The 25,813-nt window shown below is 43.3% G+C and overlaps 1 protein-coding gene and 1 long non-coding RNA gene across 3 annotated transcripts in view; one reads left to right on the forward strand and one right to left on the reverse strand.

Moving 5' to 3' along the window:
- Positions 1–4,197: 4,197 nt before the first annotated feature.
- LOC117875848 lies at positions 4,198–16,046 on the reverse strand. The gene is made up of 2 exons (XR_004645364.1): positions 15,852–16,046; positions 4,198–5,009 (listed from the first exon to the last, which is right to left on the reverse strand). It is a non-coding gene; the product is annotated as an uncharacterized LOC117875848 (long non-coding RNA).
- Positions 16,047–16,207: 161 nt separating this feature from the next.
- Positions 16,208–25,813, forward strand: part of FAM98B (family with sequence similarity 98 member B) — a 56,438-nt gene continuing 46,832 nt past the window's right edge. The window contains exons 1-4 of one of the 2 annotated variants that reach the window (XM_034768969.1): positions 16,208–16,313; positions 18,645–18,793; positions 20,837–20,971; positions 22,551–22,729. In XM_034768969.1, the coding sequence (XP_034624860.1) occupies positions 16,249–16,313; positions 18,645–18,793; positions 20,837–20,971; positions 22,551–22,729 (528 nt within the window). In that variant the 5' untranslated portion in view covers positions 16,208–16,248. Of the gene's footprint in view, positions 16,314–16,344; positions 16,500–18,644; positions 18,794–20,836; positions 20,972–22,550; positions 22,730–25,813 lie in introns of those variants that run through there. The other variant, XM_034768968.1, reaches the window with a different exon arrangement.

Here is a 25,813-nt window from a genome sequence, read left to right on the forward strand (position 1 = left end):
TGAATTGTGTACACCAGAACTGAATACAGTATTCCAGCAGCAGTAGCACCAGTGTCAAATATAGAGGTAAAATTACCTCTGGAATCCAATTCAAGACTTCCCTGTGTATGCATCTGTGACACTTTCTTGGGGTGCCCCGCAGTGTTAGTCAGCATGTTACCCACCCTGCCTCAACAAGAAAGAGACTTTCTGGTGCTAAACTAGGAGTCATCTCCCTGACACGCCTTATCTGTTAGCCACACAAACAATCTCCTCAGCGCTCTGCCAACTCCGACTTTGCTTGTAGGTTAATTCTTGATGTACTCCAGTCCCCAAGCACCTCTGAAGCATTCCCCTGTTGTGACCAGCCCCTATCACTTCACACTCACAGTAATTAGCATATTTGTTGTTCCCAAGGGAACAGTATGCAAATAGCTTGATTGGCACCACTTAGGATCAGGTCTTTTATAATACCACAGCTTGGAGATACAGTTACAGTGAAAACAATCATAAGTATATTAGCAAAGATTAATCTTTAAGAAAGAGTGAGTAAGGATAATGGAAACATATATGATTACAGATAAACAAAAAATATAGCACATTTCTTAGGGTCTTAACTTCACTTTAATAGGCTAAAATCTTTGTTTAAAGTAGTCTCGCCCCTAAAGCAATCTTTCCCAGCATCACCCACCGACCATTCTTAGATGCAAAAAGCGCAGTCCTTTTTGCTCTGTCCATGATGGATATCCAAAGTGTCTTCCTTGTCAGCCAGTAAATATTCAAAATGCTCTCTATTGTTTGTTCTCTGGTGTGCTGATCCCCCTGTTAACTTGGAAGGCAATGTAGCTCCCACTGGATTTGACTTACAATGCTTTATTTACATCTGAGAACGGGCAAGGTGAATAGACCTGCTTTGTCTGGGAGAAAACCTGTTTGTCAGCTCTGCTTTGTTACACAGTTTAAAACATATTTTAGTAGGCACACATAACTCTTTAAATGTCATCTATACACAGGGCCGGCTTTAGCGTTTTTGCCGCCCCAAGCAAAAAAAAAAAACACGTCCGGGAGCGCAACTGCCGAAGCAAAAAAAAAAGTGTCCGGAATGCCGCCCCTGAAATTGTGCCACCCCAACCATGTGCTTGGTTTTGCCTGGTTTGCTGGTGCCTAAAGCCGGCCCTGTCTGTACAAACATTTCCCAATGCTATTGATGATCAACATTCTCCTGGCTTTCATTTATGATCTCACATGACATTCTTTATGGATAAATACCATGACAGCAATGTATTGGGTGTAGTGAGTTTGTCAGGCCTGTTAGGAGTTGCTGACACAGAGTGGTGAACCCTTTGCCAGCTGGCACCAATGGGCCTTTGTGTCAGAACATACTAGGATTGCATTATCTCTTTTGACCACAGTGTAACACCGGGAGCTCATGTTCTGCCCCATTGTTCACCGTGACCTCCAAATCTTTTTCAAAGTCAGTGATTCCTAGGTTCGAGTCCCCCATCCTGTATGGCCTATTTTTTTTGTTCCTAGATGTATACATTTACATTTAGCTGTATTAAAACACATACTGTTTGCTTCAGCCCAGTTTACCAAGCAATCCAGTCCACTTTATTATTTACCACCTTTCCAGTTTTTGTGTCATCTGCAAACTTATTCAGTGATTATTTTATGTTTTGTTTTCCATGTCATTGATAACTTTGGTCTTTCCTTTCATAACAGGATATGTTAGGACATACACAATTCTGTTTTTATATCCCTAACAGAGTTTATGACAAGATTTTTAAAAACTTGACATTTTAATCAAGTGATATACGACCCTCAATTTTCAGCAGGCCCAAAATAAATGTGGAGTTTCTAGACTTGGACACTTTGGAGATAAACAAAACAAGCTAGAAATATGTCTCAAAAATAAAATCCACCTCAATTTTTGACCCATGGTATCTCCCAAATATCTTGTCACAAAGTTTCCAGAAATAGTTTATTCTGGGCTGAGATCCCACATGGGACCATTTCAGGTGGCTTGGTTTGGTTTGGTTGAAGTTAGAGAGGTGAGATTAAGGGTACGTCCAGACTACCCACCGAATCGGCGGGTAGTAATCGATCTATCGGGGATCGATATATCGTGTCTCATCTAGACGTGATATATCGATCCCCGAATGCACTTCCGTCGACTCTGGAACTCCACCAGGGCGAGCAGCGGTAGCAGAGTCGACGGGGGAGTCACGGCTGTCGATCCCGCACCATGAGGACCCGAGGTAAGTTGAAATAAGATATGTCAACTTCAGCTACGCTATTCCCGTAGCTGAAGTTGCATATCTTACATTGACCCCGCCCCCCCCAGTGTAGACCAGCCCTCATGCCATATCTATACTACAGCCTTTGGTAGATGCAAGTTACATCAGCCTCAAGCCACTACAGTTAGTATATCACTTGTGCGCATGCACATTTGGCTCCTTGCATCAGCATTGCACATTCACCAGGAGTGTCTGTGTCATCCACAGGGCAGTGCACCATAGGTAGGTATCCCACTGTGCCACTTCCCCTCATCCAGCGCACTGTCTTTTGGGAAATGTTGGCAATGCATGGTGGGGCAGAAATGAGTTGCACAGGGCTAACTGGGAGCAAAGGGTCACGTTCCCATCATCCAACATTCTCCATCCCATAATGACATCCATATCCCATAATTTTTGTGTCTTTTTAAAAAAAAAAAACCCACAAACCTGCATGGCGCTTCTTGCTGTCCACCATCTATGACAGAAACATGGAGTCCACAGATCTTTGCATCATTTAACTTGTCATTTAACTTTGCAAACACAAGACAAACAATCCTCTGGTACTGGAAGAGCCTCAGGAAGAATCTCAGCAATGGGGGCCATGACAATTTCTTGAAGGACACATTGCTGAGGGACATACCAAACAACAACTCAAGGTTGTTGGTGGCATTCACAGAGCAGCTAAAGATGGTGGGGCACCACTTTTGGGCCTGAGAAATGAGCATTGACTGATGGGATTGCATTGTAATGCAGGTTTGGGATGACAAGCAGTGGCTACAAAACTTTCGGATGCAAAAAGCCGCATTCCAGACCTGAGTGCTGAGCTCCCCCCAGCCCTCCAGCTCAGGGACACCAGAATAAGAGCTGTGCTGAGAGTGGAGAAGCAAGTGGCAATCACAATGTGGAAGCATTCAGTCCTGGATTTTGGAGTTGGAGAATCCATTGTGGGGGCCATTGTCATGCAAGCATGTAGGGCCATTAATCATCTTCTACTATGCAGGACTGTGACACTCAGCAATGTGCAGGACATAATGGATGTATTTGCAGCAATCAAGTTCTCGAAAGCGATAGCATGCATGTCCTTATTTTGGCACCAGCCCACTTTGCCACAGAATACACCAACAGAAAGGGCTACTTTCCCCTGGGTATGCAAGTGTTGGTGGATCACTGGGGATGATTCACCAATATCAATGTGGACTGCTCAGGGAAGGTGCATGACGCTTGCATCTTTAAGAACTCAGGACTGTTCAGAAAGCTGCAAGCATGGACATCCTTTTCCAATAGGCAGAGTACCACTGGTGATGTTGAAATGCCAGCAGTGATTCTGGGAGACCCAGCTTACCCCTTGCTTCCCTGGCTCATAGACCCATACACCAGCCAGCTTGACAGAATCAAGGAAAGACTCAACTACTGGCTCAGCCGGTGCAGAATGACAGTTGAATGCTCCTGTGGTAGGCTGAAGGGACGCTGACTTTGCTTACTCAGTGAGAAAAACATCCCAATGGTCATAACTGCCTGCTTCTGTCCTATGTAATATCTATGAGGCAAAGGGGGAAAAGTTGCTGCTGGGTGGAGGGCAGAGATGGAGCAGCTGTCTGCTGACTTTGAACAACCAGACACCAGGGCCATTAGAAGAGCTCAACACAGAGCTACATGGTTGAGGGAGACCTTCAAAAGAGCACTTTAACAGGCAGGCACAGTAATGTGGTGTGGTGGACTGTGCTTCATTTGACTGTGAAGTTTTGGGAACTATTAGGAATTATGTAGTACTTGGTGTACATCTATGAATATACCAGTCTTTTAATACACCTATGAATTATGTGGTGCTTGCTCCACATTTATAATTATTACACTGTATTTTTCACTGAACCTATGCGTTCTGTGGCTTCGTTCAATTATAAATAGTGGGTGCTTTGAGTAGCATTCTGCATTTTGCAGTATATGTTGTGAAAAAATAAACATGAATTTATTTCCAATAAATATAAATGTATTACATACCACAATCAGTGCAAAAAAGGGTAATTAAAATAAATACAATATAAACTTCTAAAATAAATTAATAAAACAGAACTTTAAAATTAAAAATGGTAGATAACATTCCTGTCCATTTTGGGTACACTACACATACAGCAGCCGTGGCTGTCACAGGTCAGTGTATGTGAAGTTGTGGTTGTCCTTACTGTCTCCCAGTATGGAGTGGTAGGGGTAGGTATGTGGCTGCTAATATCACGTGCTGTGCTTAATTTGTAATGAAAGAGGTACCGGGACTCAAGCAATTATTTTACTTTCATAACTGAAACAGTAAGCCCAGAGTTGCTGGGGCTCTGAACCGCCAAGTCTAGAGGGGGTGGGGCTCAGCCCTTGCACAAATTACGCATTGGTCATGTGGAATGTCGGAGGGTGTAGAAAAGTGCTAAAAGTGTGTTCTCCATTGACTGCAGAGGGAAGCAAGCCATGATTATTGGACCTGGAGGTCAACAACTCTGCAGCATTTGCGTTTGCTGCCTGAGAAGACACATTATGTCCTGGTGGATTTCCCTCTGCTTTTCCTGGGTCTTTTTCCTGTCTTCTCTTTCCTTCTCCATGCTGTCTGCCATAGTCACCTTCCATGTCCTCTGTTCACAGTCTGATCCAGCACTGTCATGCAGGATCTCATTGAACATATCCTCCCTAGTCGTCGTCTTTCTCCTTCTCATCAGGGTCAGGTGTTCCACAAGTGTGGAGGGGGCACCCCTCAAGCCACAATGGCAGCAGCTACAGATAAAACATGTAGATGAATCATTGGATTTACAGTCACAACAGAAAGGGAAAGATACATTTCAGAACTCCCATCCCTTATTCCCATAAAAGTTTTAAATAAGACATGCTTATTGCCATTTCAACTTTTGGAGAGCATCTGCACAGCACTCTCCAGCCCCATCAATGGTCAGTATGGCCTGCCACAGGAGAAGGTGGGGGAGGAAATGAGGAGGGACTTGTTCAGTTGCATGAAACAATAACATTTCAGCCCCTATTTCCATGGGTATGGGTTCAGGGCAATGGCACCAAGTACTGGTACTGTTTTCCACAGGCGGTGGTGATTGTAGCTAATATCTCACTCCTGAGGGTAAAAAAGGCAGAGAGCAAAGCTGCTAGTCTGTTTGCTGCAATGGTGCCATTTGAAGACATTGTGGAGTGGTGTGGGAAAGTGTCCTACCACAGAGGAAGAACTAAGGCTGCCATCCCTTCTGGAGAGGATTGCAGAGTATCTCCATGAAAGTTTCATCAAGATCTCTCAAGAGGATACAAGGAACTTCCCTATCTACATAAACAAACTGCTCAGCATCTTTGCCTCCTTCCCTCCACCCCGCCTAACCATCCAGGGGAATAAAAAGCAGATAACAATTCTACCTCTGTTTGTTGTACTGCTTCCTCCTCTCGTATGAGTAAAACAACGAAAAGTCCTGTTAACTTGGGGTTGAGGGAAGCGCCTTCTTTACATCTAAACATTGTAAGAAAAAATGCATGCACGTACTTCCCAAGGTTCCTTCCCCTTCATCGGGCTTGTCAGTGCCTGGCTGGCAGCACTGGCTAGGCTGGGGTGGAGTCTTGAAAAGATCCTAGCTCATGGCATAGCTGGTTCCTCCCGCACATGTCCTCCCTCCCTCCTCCTCCGCGCTGTTCTGCTCTACAAACACAGTTACACTGGTTTAACTAAAGATGTATTTCTAAATTGATTTAGTTAAACTGGTCCAACTTTGGGTGGACAGTCTTAAATCAATTTTAAACTGATATAAGTGTGTCCACACTTGGGTTTGCACCAGTTTAACCGAATCAGTTTTTAAATCAATTTAACTTACATCAATACAACTTCCATGAGTAGATAGGAAAATATTGCATGCTGCTTTTTTAGACTTATCATGCTAAAAGAACGGTGAGTGGTTCTCTTTACAGTTTGCACAGATTTAATTTATATCTATTTATATCAAACTGGGCCAAAACCCTGTGGCTGCATCTGCACTAAAATGCAGGGAGGTGGATTAACTACAGCGACGGGAGAACCCCTCCTGTCACTGTTGTAAATGTCTATGTTAAAGCCGCAGCACTGCAACTGTGCCAGTGGAATGGTTTAAATGTAGAGCTAGCCTATGTAAAAGTTCTTATTTTGGTTTAAGAGATTTGGTTTTATTTTAATTGAGCGTAAAACAATTAGTAATCGATTTAAGCTAAATCAATATAACCCTGGTTTATATTGATTGAAGAGTGCCCAGACAGCGTTTTGTACTGTATTAACTAAATCAATTTTAAATTACATGTTTTCTTAAGCCAGTACAACTTTGCATGTAGATGGGCCCTTTTAAGCACTTTGTATCACTTACTCCCCTTCTTTCTCTGCTACTATGGTCCCCTCTAGTGGTTGATAATTTTCTGCTGTTTCTTTTTATTCCAACAAAAATGCACAGAAAAAAGACTTGTAGACTTGTTGCATTCAAATAACGACTGCGGTGTCTGTATCTCTCAAATTCAATTTACATTTGATCCTGTGGGGGCAGTGGGGCTGTTCCATGCTGCTTATTATAAAGGAGAAAACAAGTGGATTTTTTTTAAACATTTACTTATTGTATCTGGAAATATTTGTATTTTCTCCATGAAGAAACTGAATACTGCTTTCCCAAAGTTACTCCCTTTATCGCTTCTCATCATATAGTGTACATCCTGCAAAGTGCCAGTCACCTGGGCCTTGAGGCCCTTCTTATTAATAACAACAAATGGAATACCTAAACGACTTGGACCTTGAGCTTCTTGGGGAAAGGTAGGTGAAGAATGGAACACAAGTTCCAGCTATACTATTATTTTCTTTGTCCAAAGAAAGCTGAACTATTGTATTTAATCTATTCTTCTACTGCAGATTTTAAATTAATCTTTTTCCTCCACATATACTTTGATAATAAAAAAGAAGAGAAATATGGATCGTATGTCGAGAGCCAGACTACTTTGTGAACTGACCCTCTTGATTCTCACAAACTAAGCAGGCTAAAGCCTGGTCAATACTTGGATAGGAAACTAAGAAACCTATTCTTAAAATCCAAGGTAATTAGTTTTTATTGCTGTGGGCCAACTCCAGATGAATTTGAAAAACGAGATTAATGCAAGAGAAAAAAGAGCACCAAAAGGAGAAGAGGCTGAAGAGCAGGAAGGAAACATCCATTTTGCATGAAATGTTTTACTTTAATTTCTGCAAGCCAATCCAGCCTGACTATTCTTCTGAATCCAAGAATGTACTTCTCTAAATACTGACAATATTACGATATTTCAGTAAACTTCAGATTGACATAAAATCCAGGACAACCATCAATTGAGATTAACCAAAAACGGGTGTGAGGAGGCAATTTCTTTGTACAATCAGTTGTTAGGATGCTTGATGTTTTGTTTTGAATTTGACACAGAGTTTAACATGCAAGTTCCAAAAGCATTAAAACATACTAACACGGGGTGGGCAAACTACGGCCCGCAAGCTGTTTTAAGCCAGCCTGTGAGCCGCACCACGCAGCTTGGCCCTGCTCTGGCACTCCAGTCGGGGCACTGGGTTGGGGGCCGTACCATGTGGCTCAGCCCTGCTCCAGCTGCAGCGCAGGGTTGGGGCCACACCACGCGGCTCCCAGAAGCCGCGGCATGCAGTAGCGTAGCTGGGGGAGAGCGGCCGCTTCCCCGCTGAGCACAAGTGGCGCCTTGTCAATTTCCTGGCGCCTTTGTACTAACCCGGGGAGCGATAAAAAAAGTGCTGCGGCGCTTTTATTTTACTCACCTGGTGGCGCTCCGGATCTTCGGCGGCGGGACCTTCACTCACTCCAGGTCTTCAGTGGCATTTCGGTGGCGGGACCTTCAGTGCTGCCGAAGAAACCCGGAGCGAGTGAAGGGCCCACCGCTGAAGACCCGGAGCGCCGCCGGGTAAGTAAAAGCGCCACAGCGGGTGGCGCCTTTTTTTTTTTTTATTGCTCCCCCTGTTCCCTCCACCTGGCTACGCCACTGGCATGGCCCCGCTCCGGCTCCTATGCGTTTCAATGGGAGCTGCAGGAGCAGTGCCTGCAGATGGGGTAGAGTGCAGAGCCGCCTGGCTGCGCCTCCCCATAGGAGTCAGAGAAGGGACATGCCACTGCTTCTAGAAGCCACTTGAGGTAAGCGCCGCTCGGAGCCTGCATCCTCTGAGCCTCTCCCCGCACCCCAGCCCGACCCCGATCTACCACCCATTCTCCAAACCCCTTGATCCCAGCCCGGAGCACCCTCCTGCACCCCAAACCTCTCATCCCCAGCCCCACCTCAGAGGCTGCACCCCCAGCTGGAAACTGCACCCCTTCCCGCACCCCTGTCCCAGCCCTAATCCCCCTCCTGCCCTCCAAACCCCTCAGTCCCAGCCCAGAGCACCCTCCTACACCCCAAACTCCTCATTCCAGCCCCACCCCAGAGCCCGCACCCCCTTCCATACCCCAACCCCAATTTTGTGAGCACTCATGGCCCGCTATACAATTTCTATTCCCCGATGTGGCCCTCGGGCCAAAAAGTTTGCACACCCCTGGACTAACATTTTAATTACATTTTTTTTTTAAAAACCTATACTAAAAGAACGTTAAGGTTGCAAACTCAAGCACTCAGAAGTTAGGAAATACCAGAATTAATATTATCCATGCAACCTTAGTTTGATCTGCTTTCATGAATGTATAATAGTGTGGATCAGTATTACATAGGAATGTGTGACAAAGACAGGGATGGTAGAGAGTTCCAGTTCAGTGCCTAACTCACAAGGGAACATCCTGTTTCATCTGCAGCCCTCTGCCTAATTCATCATCCATCCTAAACACTGAATGAGGCAGGGGTCATGTGGCACAAATAATGTCTGATAATGTAATTAAAAACTATATTGCTGTAAAACTGTAATGCACTCACACTGGCAAATTTAAAACTGTTTTCCTAACATCTGAGTGCAACCTTTGCAACCATAATATTCTCTTAACATATTTTTGGTATACAGTTCCCTATTTTTTTAAAAGCAACTGAACTCCCCTCCCCGAAATTCCAAAATATGAAACCATATTGACACCCCACACACACTCATAAGCAGTTCTGGAACCCAAGACTTTTAGATGCACAGCACATACTTCTACTACTTGAGCTAAAAGATGGAAGCAGTACTAGGCTGTTCTGCTTTGTGGACCAGCCAGAGGAGGAGGTTTACACTTTGCCAGAGATTTAAATAACTTTACTGAATAGCAGAGGACTGTTGGGACTCAAAATCCTAGTTTCTATTTCTGTCTGTGGAGGGGAGTATGATCTAGTGCAGAGATTCTCAACCTTTAACATATTGTGACCATACCAGGATCTCCCTCTTCCCTCCCTTTAGCTGGGATCTAAACAGGGACCCCCTTTCTATTTAGGAACATGGGAATGGTAGGATGGTTGTGATCCCCTGACAGCTGTTTGCAACACCCAAAAGTAAAGTAGCAGAAATTTCCACATCATCTCTTGCCAGGGCATTATCATAGTTCAGGCCACCTGCACCTGTACTCCCCCCTCTATGGTACAGCAAGGGCACCTGCTCTCAGGTTTCCAGCTCCTGGCCATTGCCTTTCTTGAGCAGAGACCCACGTCTCTCTCCCTTTGGACTGGTGTATTTCCAGGTGGAGCAGATCCCTGCCTTCCCTGTATTATTCCCAGCAAGAGACTCTGCCTAAGCAGGTCTGCACACTTTCTCTTCAGCGATGGATAACAGAGTGATTGTCAACCATTATGAGTTACCACACAACACTTCCTATGGAAGCCTATTTTATTCTTTAAAAATATAATAAAACAATAAAAGAGCCTACACGCATATGCACAAGTTTACCAGAGATTCCTCCCAACTGTCTTCAACATGGGTTCTGGCATGTGAGTCTTTCAACTCCCACCCTCTCCTACCCAAAAGAGTCTCTCCAGGATCACATGTTCATAACAGTCTTGGCTGAGGACTAGCACCCAGTCTTATGGGTCCTCACTCACTTATAGGCCAACTCCTTCCAACCCTTCCCTAAGAATTGGGGCCCACTGTGGACCAGGGGTCCTGTCTGTTAGCTGGATCAAGAGGAAACCCATGGGCCTGTTTAAAATCAGGCTTTTTATCCCAAAATCCTCTTTTTGTCTGTTGGTCCCTGGAGAATCCAGTTTGAACTAGTGTACACGAACCTCCCCAGGGAATGGCTTCAAAGGGCTGATAACCAGAGGAATTACATTAGCATTCCCCTCCTAGATGTTACATTCTTTCCACAATAACACATACACAATTGCATTTTTAATACGATGGACCCCAAAGGTATTAAACCTAATTTAATAAGGTTTAATGTAATTCAGTGAAGTTGTATCTTAATTCCATAAAGTTTGTTAAGGATATTGTCAGTCTGTCAAAGGCATACTTAATGGTCCTGGAATTAGACCTGGAAAATATATGTATGGCAAACCTGTAATAAAACTTACAAAAAAGAGTGGGTTAGAGAAATTGCTGCAGTACCTATGTACTGTATCTCTTCAATTATCACATTACTAGTTTTGTTTTGAATGATTATTTCACTTCCAATTGTTCTAAAGCTTAATACAATGAACTTTTTTTTACCATGCTCCTAAAGTGACAAGAAAATTGCTTGGTTCCTAAAAACAGCTTTATAACGATGATTCATTATGGGAAACAGTACTTTGTAGTTGTACTGTTTTTAAAAAGATATCAAAAATAAACTCTATAATAATGAAAAGCTTATTCATACCCCATATTTTTCCAGTTTAACATTAATTCGGCATGTCTCTATACTGTATTGCATTCAATTAGATTCAAACTGGAAGTTAATGAATAGTGCTTACTGTTGCTTGGTTAAGAACATGGAGTTTCAAGACTTTAAATGCACATGTTAGGAAAATGTGAGGGAAAAGTATCCACGTTTATGGGGGTGTGTGGAGGCGGTACAGCAGCTGGAGTTCTCAGGTGGGATATTGCTGACTTAGGGCTCCCACACAGCTCACATTGGCACACCACTTGAATAAGGTATAATATGTTTCCCTATCCATTTTGATGCAGCCATGGTCCTCCTGCCCCATTTCAAATAGCTAACGCCTGGGGGGCGGGGAGCATTAGGAGTGTACATTCCTCTCAGAAGTCTGCCTATTTCCCAAATGAGTACAAAAGAAGACGTGGAAGCTCCTCCTAAACTCCTCCCACTTCTCTCTTTTATGTAGCCCTGCAAGGTCAGGTTAGAATCTGGACCCAAGTGCTGTCATTTAACAGTCAATCCATCCCTTATGTCTGGAACTCCTTTTCCTCTCTTCATTCAAATCTATCCTTTCAGTCCCGAGGCTGAAAAATCACCATGTAGATGTTTGGCTTCAGGCTGGAGCCCAAGCTCTTGGACTCTGTGAGGGTCAAGTGTCGGTCTCCAGCCTAAGCCTGAATGTCTACATAGCAATTTTTAGCTCCATAGCCCGAACCCAAGTCAGCTGACCTGCGACCACCACAGGTCTTTTATCCCTGTACACGTACCGCCTTAGGACAGAAATGGTATTCAGGCTCTGTTCTTAATAGCAGATGGGGGTGGGGTGCAGATGAGGGTTTTGAGAAAGCAGTGCTGAGCCACTGATACTGCTATGCATGGTGGGTTGGCATAAAGACAGCGTCCAGCAGACTTTAAAGTAGTGATTAAGTGGACCGTGAGAGAGTATTTTGATAGAACCCTTGGCCACATTTCAGTGTCTGAGACTGGCCCTTCTGGCTGCCCTGGTATCTGTTTCTTTTGAGTGAAGCTCTTAAACATGCTCTGCTAAGCCAGTACCCATGAACAGGTTCCTGGAGACAAGAAAGAGAGTAGAGAGAGGGGAGAAAGGGACTGTGTGATAACAGGTGTCAGTATTCCCTGGAGGCAGAGAAACCACAGCTGTTTGCCTAAAACACAACTGAATATGTGAGATGACAGCTTGGCTGAGGGCAGGTGCAACAGGACTGCTAAATGCATAGAATCATAGAAGAATCATAGACGATTAAGGTTGGAAGAGACCTCAGGAGGTCATCTAGTCCAACCCCCTGCTCAAAGCAGGACCAACCACAACTAAATCATCCCAGCTAGGGCTTTGTCAAGCTGGGCCTTAAAAACCTCTAAGGATGGAGCCTCCACCACCTCCCTAGGTAACCCATTCCAGTGGTTCACCACCCTCCTAGTGAAATAGTTTTTCCTAATATCCAACCTAGACCTCCCCCACTACAATTTGAGACCATTGCTCCTTGTTCTGTCATCTGCCACCACTGAGAACAGCTTAGCTCCATTCTCTTTGGAACCCCCCTTCAGGTAGTTGAAGGCTGCTATCAAATCCCCCCTCATTCTTCTCTTCTGCAGACTAAATAAGCCCAGTTCCTTCAGCCTCTCCTCATAAGTCATGTGCCCCAGCCTCCTAATCATTTTTGTTGCCCTCTGCTGGACTCTCTCCAATTTGTCCACATCATTTCTGTAGTGGGTGGCCCAAAACTGGATGCAATATTCCAGATGTGGCCTCACCAGTGCCGAATAGAGGGGAATAATCACTTTGCTTGATCTGCTGGCAATGCTCCTACTAATGCAGCCCAATATGCCATTAGTCTTCTTGGCAACAAGGGCACACTGTTGACTCATATCCACTCGTCAACTGTAACCCCATGTCCTTTTCTGCAGAACTCCCGCTTAGCCAGTCGGTCCCCAGTCTATAGCAGTGCATGGGATTCTTCCGTCTTAAGTGCAGGACTTGTTGAACCTCATCAGATTTCTTTTGGCCCAATCCTCTAATTTGTCTAGGTCCCTCTTTATCCTATCTCTACCCTCCAGTGTATCTACCACTCCTCCCAGTTTAGTGTCATCTGCAAACTTGCGGAGCGTGCAATCCATGCCATCCTCCAGATCATTAATGAAGATATTGAACAAAACCGGCCCCAGGACCGACCCTTGGGGCACGCCGCTTGATACCGGCTGCCAACTAGACCTGGAGCCATTGATCACTACCCGTTGAGCCTGACGACCTAGCCAGCTTTCTGTCCATCCTATAGTCCATTCATTCAGCCCATACTTCTTTAACTTGCTGGCAAGAATACTGTGGGAGACCATATCAAAAGCTTTGTTAAATTCGAGGAATATCATGTTCACCGCTTTCCCCACATCCTCAGAGCCAGTTATCTCATCATAGAAGGCAATCAGGTTGGTCAGGCATGACTTGCCCTTGGTGAATCCAAGTGGACTGTTCCTGATCACCTTCCTCTCCTCCAAGTGCTTCAAAATGGATCCCCTGAGGACCTGCTCCATGATTTTTCCAGGGACAGAGGTGAGGCTGACCGTTCTGTAGTTCCCCAGATTCTCCTTCTTCCCTTTTTTAAAGATGGGCACTATCTTTGCCTTTTTTCAATCGTCCAGGACCTCCCCCAATCGCCATGAGTTTTCAAAGATAATGGCCAATGGCTCTGTAATCACATCAGCCAACTCCCTCAGCACCCTCAGATGCATTAGATCCCAACCCATCGGCATGTGCATGTCCAGCTTTTCTAAATAGTCCTTAACCTGTTCTTTCACCACTGAGGGCTGCTCACCTCCTCCCCATACTTTGCTGCCCAATGCAGCAGTGTGGGAGCTGACCTTGTCTGTGAAGACCAAGGCAAAAAAAGCATTAAGTACTTCAGCTTTTTCCACATCATCTGTCACTAGGTTGCCTCCCCCATTCAGTAAGGGTCCCACACTTTCCCTGACCTTCTTCTTTTTGCTAACATACCTGTAGAAACCCTTCTTGTTACCCTTCACATCCCTTGCTAGCTGCAACTCCAATTGTGCTTTGGCCTTCCTGATTACACCCCTGCATGCTCGAGCAATATTTTTATACTCCTCCCTAGTCATCTGTCCAAGTTTCTACTTCTTGTAAGCTTCCTTTTTTGTTTAAGCTCACCGAAGATTTCTCTGTTAAGCCAAGCTGGTCGCCTGCCATATTTGGTATTCTTTTTGCACATTGGGATGGTTTGTTCCTGCACCCTCAATAAGGCTTCTTTAAAATAAGGCTTCTCTTGGACTCCTTTCGACCTCTTTAAGGCTTCTCTTGGACTCCTTTCGACCTCATATTAGTCTCCCAGGGGATCCTGCCCATCAGTTCCCTGAGGGAGTCAAAGTCTGCTTTTCTGAAGTCCAGTGTCCGTATTCTGCTGCCCTCCTTTCTTCCCTTTTGTCAGGATCCTGAACTCGACCATCTCATGGTCACTGCTGCCCAGGTTGCCACCCACTTCTACTTCCCCTACCAAATCTTCCCTGTTTGTGAGCAGCAAGTTAAGAGGACATGGCCCCTAGTTGGTTCCTCCAGCACTTGCACCAGGAAATTGTCCCCAACACTCTCCAAAAATTTCCTGGATTGTCTGTGCACTGCTGTATTACTCTCCCAGCAGATGTCAGGGTGATTGAAGTCCCCCATGAGAACCAGGGCCTGTGATCTGGAAACTTCGGTTAGTTGTCCAAAGAAAGCCTCGTCCATCTCATCCTCCTGGTCTGGTGGTCTATAGCAGATGCCCACCATGATATCACCCTTATTGCTCTCGCCTCTAAACTTAACCCAAAGACTCTCAACAGGCTTTTCTCCAGTTTCATACTGGAGCTCTGAGCCCTGTCTGCCTGTCCACAGTTTGCTGCTCACTCGGGCCTTGGCTACACTTGTGAGTTACAAGCACTGTAAAGCTGCCCACAGCGCTGTAACTCACTGACCGGCTACACTGGCAAGGCACGTACAGCGCTGTATCTCCCTGGGTACACCGCTGCATTACTCCACCTCCCCGAGAAGCATAAGAGATACAGCGGAGTGGCTACGACTCTCGCCTGTGACTGTGTACCAGGAAACAACCTGCAGCACTGTACTGATCACTTGTGAAGTGGCCAATCCTCTCCATTGTTGTGACCGGCTGCAGGAATGCGGAAGTGCCGGTTTCAAAGCTCGTACCACAGAGAAAAAGCAAACAGTTTGCTGTTTGCTTTGAGTGAGTGAATGAATGAGCAGGGGGCCGGGCGTTCAGAACTTGCAAAATAGAGTGCTGACACGCTCCAAAAAGCACTCTCTCTCCCCCCACCCTCCCTGTCAAAATCCACCGCCGTTCTGAAAAGCACATTGCAGCCACGTGAATGCTGGGATAGCTGCCCATAGTTCACCGCTCCCAACACAGCTGCAAATGTTGCAAGTGTGGCCACGCCACTGCGCTGTCAGCTGTCAGTGTGGACAGACTGCAGCGCTTTCCCTACTCAGCTGTATGAAGACAGGTTTACCTCACAGCGCTGTACAGCTGCAAGTGTAGCCAAAGCCTCAGTTTGCAACTGGCTGTTTTTTTATAAGGCTGTTGGCTTGAAGCAGTTGGCCCCGCTCAAAGCCTTCCCTCCAATCAACCACTCAAGGCCAACCTGGAACAAAGCACTCCCAATTCACACTTTTCAAACAAACAAACACGGTTAAACAGTCCCTGCAACTAGCTTCAGTCAAACAAATGGTCACAGCAGACAGACACTCGGATAGTCACCCTACCAGTTCACAACACAGCCCCTCTAATGTAGCATTGACCGTAGCACTCACTCTCCAACAGTTCCCAGGCATACAACCTCTGTTTCAGGAAGCGGTTCGGACTCTCTGTGCCTATCAGGTCAGTAACGCTTTGCCGCTTCCCCGTTCAGCGCGTCCCCGCACCGGGAGGGCTTGTGTGTAAAAGGCGCCCAAGCCTGGCTCGCTCGCTGTCGGCGACCGGCGGGACCTGTGCGAGGGACACCCGGGGCCGTGCGGGGCGGGGCCTGTGTGGTGGGGAAGCGGAGGCCGTGTGGGGCGGGGCCTGTGTGAGGGACACCCGGGGCCGTGCGGGGCGGAGCCTTGGGGGGCGGAACCCGAGGCCGTGCGGGGCGGGGCCTGTGTGGAGGGGGAGCGGAGGCCGTGTGGGGCGGGGCCTGTTTGAAGCGGGGACTCGGGGCCGCGCGGCAGCATGAGGGCGCACGAGCAGGAGCTGAAAATGGAGAGCGACATTCTAGACGCGTTGGAGGCTTTGGGGTGAGTGTGCGTGGGGGCGGCCTCCTGCCCTCTCAGCCGCCGGGCCTGTCTGTCGTTCCCGTTGTGCAGAGGCGCCATGGGCCCCGTTTCCGGGCGGGGGATAACACTCGGTTCCCGCAGCTCCACTGCAGCAGCCTGCGCTGGATCCTCGGCGCCACAGTCCCTCGCTTCAGCCCCCGAAGCCTTGTGAGCAGCTCGGCCTCCGCCGGCGCTGTCCGCCTGTGGCTGCTCCTGCAGGACTCGGAGCGACACGGGGGCGCCTACTCCGGCGTGTCCCTTGCACCGAGAAATGGCCCCCAGCCGGGATCTGGGGGCGGGTGGGGGAGTGAGAGTAGGAAGAAGGGGAAACTGCGGCGGAAGGATCATCCCCGGGGGATTTTTGGGGGCCAATGGCCTGTGTTGATTCAAAGAGTTGTGCGCCCCCCCCCCCCCAGCAGTGTGGGTGAGACGCTGTTGTCCCGCCTAGAAAGGACCGACCCTCTGGAGGGGCTGCGTGGGGGAAAGGTGTGGAGATGGGTATGGGAGCAGTGGGCACACAAGCTCGAGGGATGGGTGCAGGGACTTCGTAAACTAGAGTACGTACGTGTGTGTTTACCCGGGAGATCTGGGTAATTCATCTGTGTTTTGTGCTTACCCTGTCAGAACCTTATTTTGAAAGGGGAAGAGGGCTAGAGTGCTTAGCATCAGAGGGTCCTGTGGCACCTTTGAGATCTCAAAGGTGCCACAGGACCCTCTGTTGCTTTTTACAGATTCAGACTAACACGGCTACTCCTCTGATACAGTGCTTAGCATGTGACACTTCTGTAGGAATAAAAGGGAAAATATATATATGATTCCACTAAATGACTATTGGAAGACTAGAAATCAATAAGTGTTAAACGCTACAAATAGGGGATGTGTGTTTTTCTCCAATGTATTCATTCAACTTTGCCTTCCTTAAAGTAAGTCCTACTGCATTCAGTTTGTTGGGAATAGTTCTGAATATAGGGTCCCCATCCTTCAAGTTAGTCCGTGTGGGTGGAAACTTGGACCCAAGAGGAGCCCTATTGAAGTCAGTGGGGCTCCATAGAGGCACATACAGTGCACTTCTCAGAATTGGGCCCAAAGATTTCAAAATAACCCTTTCTTGATACACTATGAATAATACAATCACATAAATTGGTAAAATTTTGGATGTTTCATAGAGAATATATTTAGATCATACTATATGGAAAAGCAAGACTTCCTTTACGTTTTACTACCTATTTGATGCATATTTAGAGTTAATCATTTAATGGTTTTGAACATATTAGGATAGTGAAAACTGTGTATATTTATTTCTCCCTCAAGTGTAATCATGAAATAGAGATCTTAGATGTACATCACATGGAAGAGGGAAGTGTTACACTAACCCTCTATGTCTGTAAAGCTATAAATGATGACAAACATTGTTAGCTTGCATGAGATTATGCAAAGGCAATGAAGATATTTCTTCTGTTCTATATAGGTTCTATATATGTGGTATATGAGAACCTATATGCTATTAGGAGACCAAGCAAGAACTAAAGGAGAAATCTATGCAGCATGGCCTTTTACTTGGTACAGAAATTCATCAAGAATAGAATCCCACAGCAATGGAATGTACCAATCCTGAAAAAAAACTAGGTCCTGTGAACTCTGAGATAATGATTTGAAGAAATTAAAATAAGGATGAGTTTACAGTGTAATTTTAAAAATTGCAATAAGAACTGTTTTTAAACATTTCCCTATAGTATCTGAACCCCAAAGGTTGCAGTATCAAGAACCTGAAAGTGAGCAAAATGAAAGAGATTTCATTACTTTTTGCATTTCCCTGAGTTTGGACAATGAAAATAAAACAGGGCATAAATAATAAGTATATTTGATTTTCAGATTATTTCACTGCTAATAACTGTTTTACCTATTACTTCAAATTTTCTTTACAACTTTTTTTAAATCGACTAAGTCCATTTAAATTGTGTCCTTATTTATAATCTCTTCAGCATAGTCCAAATCTTAGACATTGTATTTATACTTTTATTTAAGTGGTTTTACATATCTGTGATACATAAACACATACATACTTTCTGCCTTGTCAGAAGATTAACATTAGTGCTGCATAACTTCTTTTACAAATTTTCCTAGGTGTTAAATATTGTAAGATCTGTGAATTATGTATTCAGTGATCTAAAAAATTGTAATGGATTCATCCGGTTTCTAACTACTGTGAAACAACTTATATGAAAATAAATTTAAAATCCCGGTGCTGTATTTGTCAAACTTTTTTTTTTTTTATACTGGTATTTTTTTTCTTTCCCCCCACCCCCCGTTCAGGTATAAAGGTCCCCTGTTAGAGGAGGAAGCACTTAGCAAAGCAGTAGAAAATGGATTATCTTCACCAGACTTTTCTGAGCTTTGTGTTTGGTTAAGTTCCGAAATAAAATCAGTGTGTGACCTGGAAGAAAGCATCACTTCAACAGCTGGTATTTCCACAGAATTTGAACTTTAATTTATTGAAATAATGTAGTGGTTGCTTAAGACTGTTTATTGTTTATAAATTATATTTTGTTTAATAATAACCTTGTAATCTTAGTCAAAGAAACAGTATTGATGCTTAGGAGTAAGATAGTTGTAGTAAAGAACAAACCCAAGGGTAAAACTCATGTGTTTGTGTGTTCTGTTTTTAACTGTTTAAAAATTTCTTAATTCTTTTTAAAACATCCTTACTATAAAAAGGCATTTACATACAACCTACAAATGATTATAGACTTTATATTTTTGTGATGAAATGATAAAACAATATGTAGGTACCTCATTTAGTTAAGTTTTCCCTCCATAACTTCTTTATGTGAAAACATCCTACGAGGTAGACTCGTAGACATTAAGGCCAGAGGGGACCATCATGATCATCTAGTATGACCTTCTGCACATTGCAAGCTACAGACCTCTTCTCCCCACTCCTGTAATAGACCTGTAATCGCTGGCTGAGTTACTGAAGTCCTCAAATCATGAGAATCCTCCATTATAGAGAATCCACTCTTTATGCTAGTTTAAACATGCAAGTGATGCATGCTTCAGAGGAAGGTAAAACCCTCTGGGCTCTCTTCTGATGTGACCTGGGGAAAACTCCTTCCTAACCCCAAATAAGGCGGTCACTTACACCCCAAGCATGTGGTCAAAACCCGCCAGCCAGCCAGCTGGGAAAGAATTCCCTGTTGTAACTCAGAGCCCTCCCCATCTAGTGTCCCATGGGCTGTTGGAGATATTTGCTACTAGAAGTCGCAGATCGGCTATATGCCATTGTAGGTAGTCGCATCATACTACTCTCCATAAACTTCTCAAGCTCAGTGTTGAAGCCAGTTAAGTTTTTTTTGGTTGGTTGGTTGGTTTGTTTTTTCCCCCTCCACTACCCCCCCTTGGAAGGCTGTTCCAGAACTTTACTCCTCTGATGATTAGAAACCTTTATCTAATTTCAAACCTAAATGTATTGATGGCCAGTATGACCATTTATTCTTATCAATACTGACACTTAACTTAAATAATTCTTGCCCATCTCTGGTATTTATCCCTTTGATGTATTTACAGAGAAAATCATATCTCCCATCAGCCTTCTTTTGATTAGGCCAGTGGTTTTCAACCTTTTTTGCATTTGCAGGCCCCTAAAAAATTTCAAATGAAGATGCGGATCCCTTTGGAAATTTTAGAGTCTGTGGACCCCAGGGGTCTGTGGACCACAGGTTGAAAACCACTGGGTTAGGCTGAACAAGCCAAGCTCTTTGAATCTCCTCTCATAAGGTAGGTTTTCCATTCCTCTGATCATGCTAGTAGCCCTTCTTTGGTCCTGTGATCAATCAGTAGACCTAGGTCTTTCTCCTCCTCTGTCACTTCCAACCAAGTCCCCAGTTTATAGCAAAAATTTCTGTTGTTAGTTCCTAAGTGCATGACCTTGCACTTTGCACTATTACATTTCATCCTATTACTATGTTTAGGGCCCTACCAAATTAGCGACCATGAAAAATGGGTCACGGACTGTGAAATCTGGTGTGTCCCGTCCCCCCCACTCCTTTTGGGGTCAGGACCCCTACAATTACAACACCATGAAATTTCAGATTTAAGTAGCTGAAATCATGAAATTTACTATTTAAAAACCCCCATGACCATGAAATTGACCAAAATGGACTGTGAATTTAGTAGGGCCCTAACTATGATCTATGATTTGTGATATAAAAATGACAACCATGTTGTTATGGTTTGAAGGGAAAATAAAGCCTATCCCACTCACCTTACACTAGATGTAAACTACTAGTCCACTTCAACTGATTAAAATTGTTGCTTATTTATGTATAGGACTCAGTTTTTAATTTAAGATAACAGCAAGTCCTATTGGATTGGTCTCTACATAAACTAATATTATTATGTTTAAACTTGTAATTTATAATTAATTTTCTTAATAACAAATTTAAGTTTAAAATAAAATTAAAAAACGTTGAGTTTTGCAATGATCTTTTTTTTCTTTTTTTCTTAAGGTGGGGAAGATGTAGAGAGCTTCCAGCTTGAGATTAGTGGTTTTTTAAAAGAAATGGCTTGCCCATATTCAACACTTGTGTCTGGAGATATTAAGGACAGGTTAAAAAAGAAAGAGGATTGTCTTAAACTCCTGTGTAAGTTGCGACAATTTTCCCTCTTGCAATAATATTTATTTTTTGTAAGCTCTTTGTCCTCTTATTTAATCTTTTGCATATTTCTCATCTCTAACATCGTTTATGTTCCACATTTTTGGTTGCTTATCTTCCACTGTCTTCAGTGTTGATATTTCCTTTGCCTCATATTTGTCTTCACAGTTATGTTCTGAAGCCCTTTATCTAAAAGTATAACTCAATGGGATTTTTATGTAGTAATTAAGAATACCCAATAGCCTTTAGGGTTCAAGTGGCATAGAAAATACTAGTTGTTTTTTAACATCAGTGATGCTCTACCTCCTTTGAGTGTCAAAATACACTGTTTTCTGGTTGCTAATTATATTACACACCAAAAACTGTGTTAAAAGAACATTAACTTTTCAAAGTCAAGCACGCAGAAGTTAGAAAATACCAGCATAAATGTTACCTGTGCATCTGTATGTGAGTGCTTTAGCTGAGATTAAAGTAGCTAAGATATTTGAAGATTCCATCAGCACTGAGCATGCTGCAGCCATTCACAGTTCCTGTGTGTCACCAGGCTGTACATGTGCCATCCCAACAGAGTAACTGCAAATGCTCCAGCCTGGAGATACAGGGAAGAAGCTGGACTTTCCCTGTAACAGCTGCTTCAGGTTAGGTACGGCAGTGAAACTGAGAGCAGGGAGTCTCTCTCCTGTGCTCTCAATGACCTTTCTGCTGGCACCTAGGTAGTGTGGAGGAAGAAACTGCCTGACTTAAATGTAAAGGGGACAAGAGCTGGCCCAGTGGGGTGGGGAGATACATTGGGATAAGGAACCCGAGGGACTGGCTGGACAAGGAGACTGGCACTGGAAGCACAGTGATGTGTGTGGAGGGAAAGCTTGAACTGGTTGGACATAGAGATTCAGACTAGGACTTAATTTTTAACTTTTAAGTGTAGACCAGGTCTGAGGTTGCAAAGTCAAGTGCTCAAAAGTTAGGAAATGCTAGAAATAAGCTTGTCTGTCAACCTTAATTCATGCTGTATGGATTATGATACACTTTTTAATGACAGGATCGCGTAGGCAGCCTCAGTTTTCACCTTTCGTGACTTTTGAACTCAACTTGAAAAATGTCAGCCCAGACGATTAAAGTTTGGCAAAGGTATAAACAACTGAAAATGGGGTCTTGTAATGTGACATGTTGGGCAATCTTAATAAGTGGCACTGCCAGTTACACACATATGGGCAATATTTTGAGGATTTCTAGAGGAAATATAACTTGCTCATGATGAATCTGAAAAATTTATAAGAAAATCCCATATTAGAGAAAAACAGAATTATATTGGTGGTTTTTGGCAGGAAGGAAGTAAGCCTCTTCCCCAAAAAACTGAGTACCAACCAATTACATGCTTATAACTCTTTCTAATTAGTTTGTATAAAATAGTAACTCTTTGGCATTTTTCATTAAGTTTGCAGAACTCTGCCTACTCCTTTTCTGTTACGTTTGTATTACATGTATGTTTTATTTACTATGAGAATACAGGCACAAAAATATTTAAGATGTCTTAACGATGCTATTATGACACTTTTTCTCTCTCTAGTATTTTTAAGTACAGAGCTTCAAGCTTTACAGATATTGCACAGCAAGCAACTTAAAAGTTCTCATTTGGAAAAGAATAACGAAATCTATCAGGAAGTGCAAACTCTCTGTGACTCGCTGGGCCTATCAAAGCCATCATCTTCTGACATTCCTCTCTTGTTAAGCAACGTGGAGTCAAAGGTACAAATTTTTTTAGTCTTTAAATATTCTTTTACTATTCTTTTAAGTGTGAGACCCAACATTCTATTTCATTAAAGTCCTGTCCAACTAGCACAAAGGTATTCTGGTTCTGAAAATAGTTTAACCCTGTCTACACTGTATGTAACTGGTTTATACTAACCTATTTCAGTTACTATGTTAAATATGTATGATGCACTTGCGATGAGATGTGATGTATACTTTTTAGTCTACTTCACCTTGTCCCACAAAGTGATAGTGTACTAATTTTCTTGATACGCAATGCAAGTCATTTTAAGTAGTGAAGGGGAAAAGTTTTTAAGTTAGGTCCACATAACTGGTTGTGCAATAATTTATCTGAATAAGTAGTAATCCAGACATGTATGTATGTGAATGTATAATCATACCAAACCTCCACTTTTATTTTTTGGTTTGAAAATTATTTACAAGAATTTAATTTGTGAATGCCATTCTGTGAATTGTGGAATTGCCTGAAAGGGCCTGAATAACCTAAGTTAGCCAGTTCACCAAACAACTTAAGGAAAACTGTTTTTGAGACTATACCCGACCAGGTTCTAACTTGTTTGATTCTAATTTGATTCTCAATTGACTTCTGTGCTGTAGAGTATAGAATAGGCTTTAGTTTCTTAATCATTTTAAATTATTTTTTTTAAATGATATAAGTGTTAGAAGGAATGCCAGTATGCATTTCCATCCCTCAGAGTCCTCTCCACTCTTGAGTGTTCTTGAGCTTTTGGTGAGTTTCTTCTGGGGTCCCGGGTCCTTTCTCCTGGACCCCAGGCTTCTTTTCCTGATCATGGAATCTCCTCTCACTCGTGCAGCAAGCTCCCTTTACCTTGTTCAGAACCTGTGAAGGTTCTCCCTCCTCAAAGAACCTTTATGTTCCCTAGAGTCTGTATTTTATTTTATTTTTTTTAAAAGAAAGTTCTAACAGCATGTTTCTTTCTCCATTCTTTTCTGCTGTGGATTTTCTGCTGATCAACCCCTTCTCCTCTAGACAACCTGGGTAGAACTTGCTTTCCCCTAGCCTGCAGATATCCCATTGTTTTAATGTGCTCCCATTTGAGTGGAAGGCTACTCAGTTTTAATGACTCTCTCTTGTTCCTGATTTCCGAGATATGTGACACTAGCACTGGTAACAAATGACTTGTTCAGTGCTAGAGCAGTTTCATAAAATCAACCTAAATTCACAAATTTCATATAGATACATTTCCCAGACTGCCATAATTCTTATTGTAAAATGGGAATAATTATTTCAGAAGGATGTATGCTTTTATATCAGCTTCTAGTATTAGTCTCAAATACTGCAAATGCAAAAGATATTGTATTAGTATGGTGAGATTGGTAACGCCTTGCATTTTAAATCGCTGAATCCCACACATCAAAGTATTTTTTCAGCCATGTAACTTTTCTGTTGTTTTCAAGCATGTGGCTGTACAACAGGCTAGATTATATAAGTAAATCAAGATATTGACCCATTTATCAAAATCTTTGCGAATAACACACCAGTAGCCTAATTAGGCTACTAATTTTGCTTATTTGTAGGGATGTCAAGTGATTAAAAACATTAAATCCAATTAATCACATTGTTAAACAATAATACAATACCATTTATTTAAATATTTTTGGATGTTTTCCACAATTTCAATTACAACAAAGAATACAAAGTGTACAGTGCTCACTTTATATTTTTTTATTACAAATGGTTGCATTTTTAAAAAAGAAACAAAAAATAGTGTTGCAATTCACCTAATAGAAGTACTGTAGTGCAATCTCTTTATCATGAAAGTTGAACTTACAAATGTAGAATTATGTACAAAAAATAACTGTATTCAAAAATAAAACAATGTAAAACTTGAGTCTACAAGTCCACTCAGTCCTACTTCTTGTTCAGCCAATCGATCAGACAGACAAGCTTGTTTACATTTGCAGGAGATAATGCTGCCCACTGCTTGTTTACAATGTCACCCGAAAGTGAGAACAGGCGTTCGCATGGCACTGTTGTAGCTGGCATCACAAGATACAGTAACTCCTCACTTAAAGTTGTAGTTATGTTCCTGAGCAAAATGATGTTAAGCGAATCCAATTTCCCCATTAGAATTAATGTAAATGGAGAGGTGGGGGGGGGGGTTAGGTTCCAGGGGAAAAAAAATTTTGCCAGACAAAAAGGCATTATGTACATTTTAAACAATTTTAAACAAGCAATTTAATACTACAATCATCATTCCTGAGTATGAAGCTTGATTGAGGTAGTGGAGTCAGAGAGTGGAAGAGGGTGGATTGTCCTGCTGTTCTTGCTGAACTTTCTGAACTTGAAAAAACACATCTGGAGATTTGTTGTTTTGCTTTCCTTTATTTTTCTTTGTAAATTTCTTTATAGCAAGTCATTAGATGACCAACTCCCCTAATCACTTTGGAGCTGCATTCCCAGTCAGGATCGTCATCACTTGCATCAAGGATTTGCAAGCCAGCTTCAATCATTTGGAAAGCTTCATAAAGATGTTTGGCAGTCAAATTTCAATGGGTTGGTTGTTTTTCTGCTTCTTGGACCTCTTCTTCCATTGCTCTTGTCACCGCTAGTTGCATCAGATCTTCATTGGTTAGCTCTTCTCCATGTGATTGCAGAAGTTGTGTAACATCGACTTATTCCACCTCATCAAAATCTGCTTTCTTGGCTAAACCGAGGATATCTTTCTTCATAGCGGGGACAACATCTTTAAATCCTTTTACGACATTGACACATTCAGGCCACAACTTCCCCCACGCACCATTCATGCATGCCTGAGTAACTTCAGCCCAGGACTCACCAATGTTATTGATGCACTTCAGGATGTTGTAGTCATGCCAAAATTGCTGAATCGTAGGTTTGCCTTCCCCATCGGTGCCTCTGAGCTGGTCAAAAGTACGGTGTAAGTAATGCACCTTAAATGCAGCGATGGCTCCTTGGTCCATGGGTTGGATGAATGATGTGGTGTTAGGTGGCAGAAAGAGACAATTTTGACGTTTTCGCACAGGTCGTCCAGTTGATTGGACGAGCCGGTGCATTATCAATAAGCAATAAAATCT

The sequence above is a fragment of the Trachemys scripta genome, chromosome 4 (assembly GCF_013100865.1).
Source record: "Trachemys scripta elegans isolate TJP31775 chromosome 4, CAS_Tse_1.0, whole genome shotgun sequence".
NCBI classification, from domain to species: Eukaryota; Metazoa; Chordata; order Testudines; family Emydidae; genus Trachemys; species Trachemys scripta.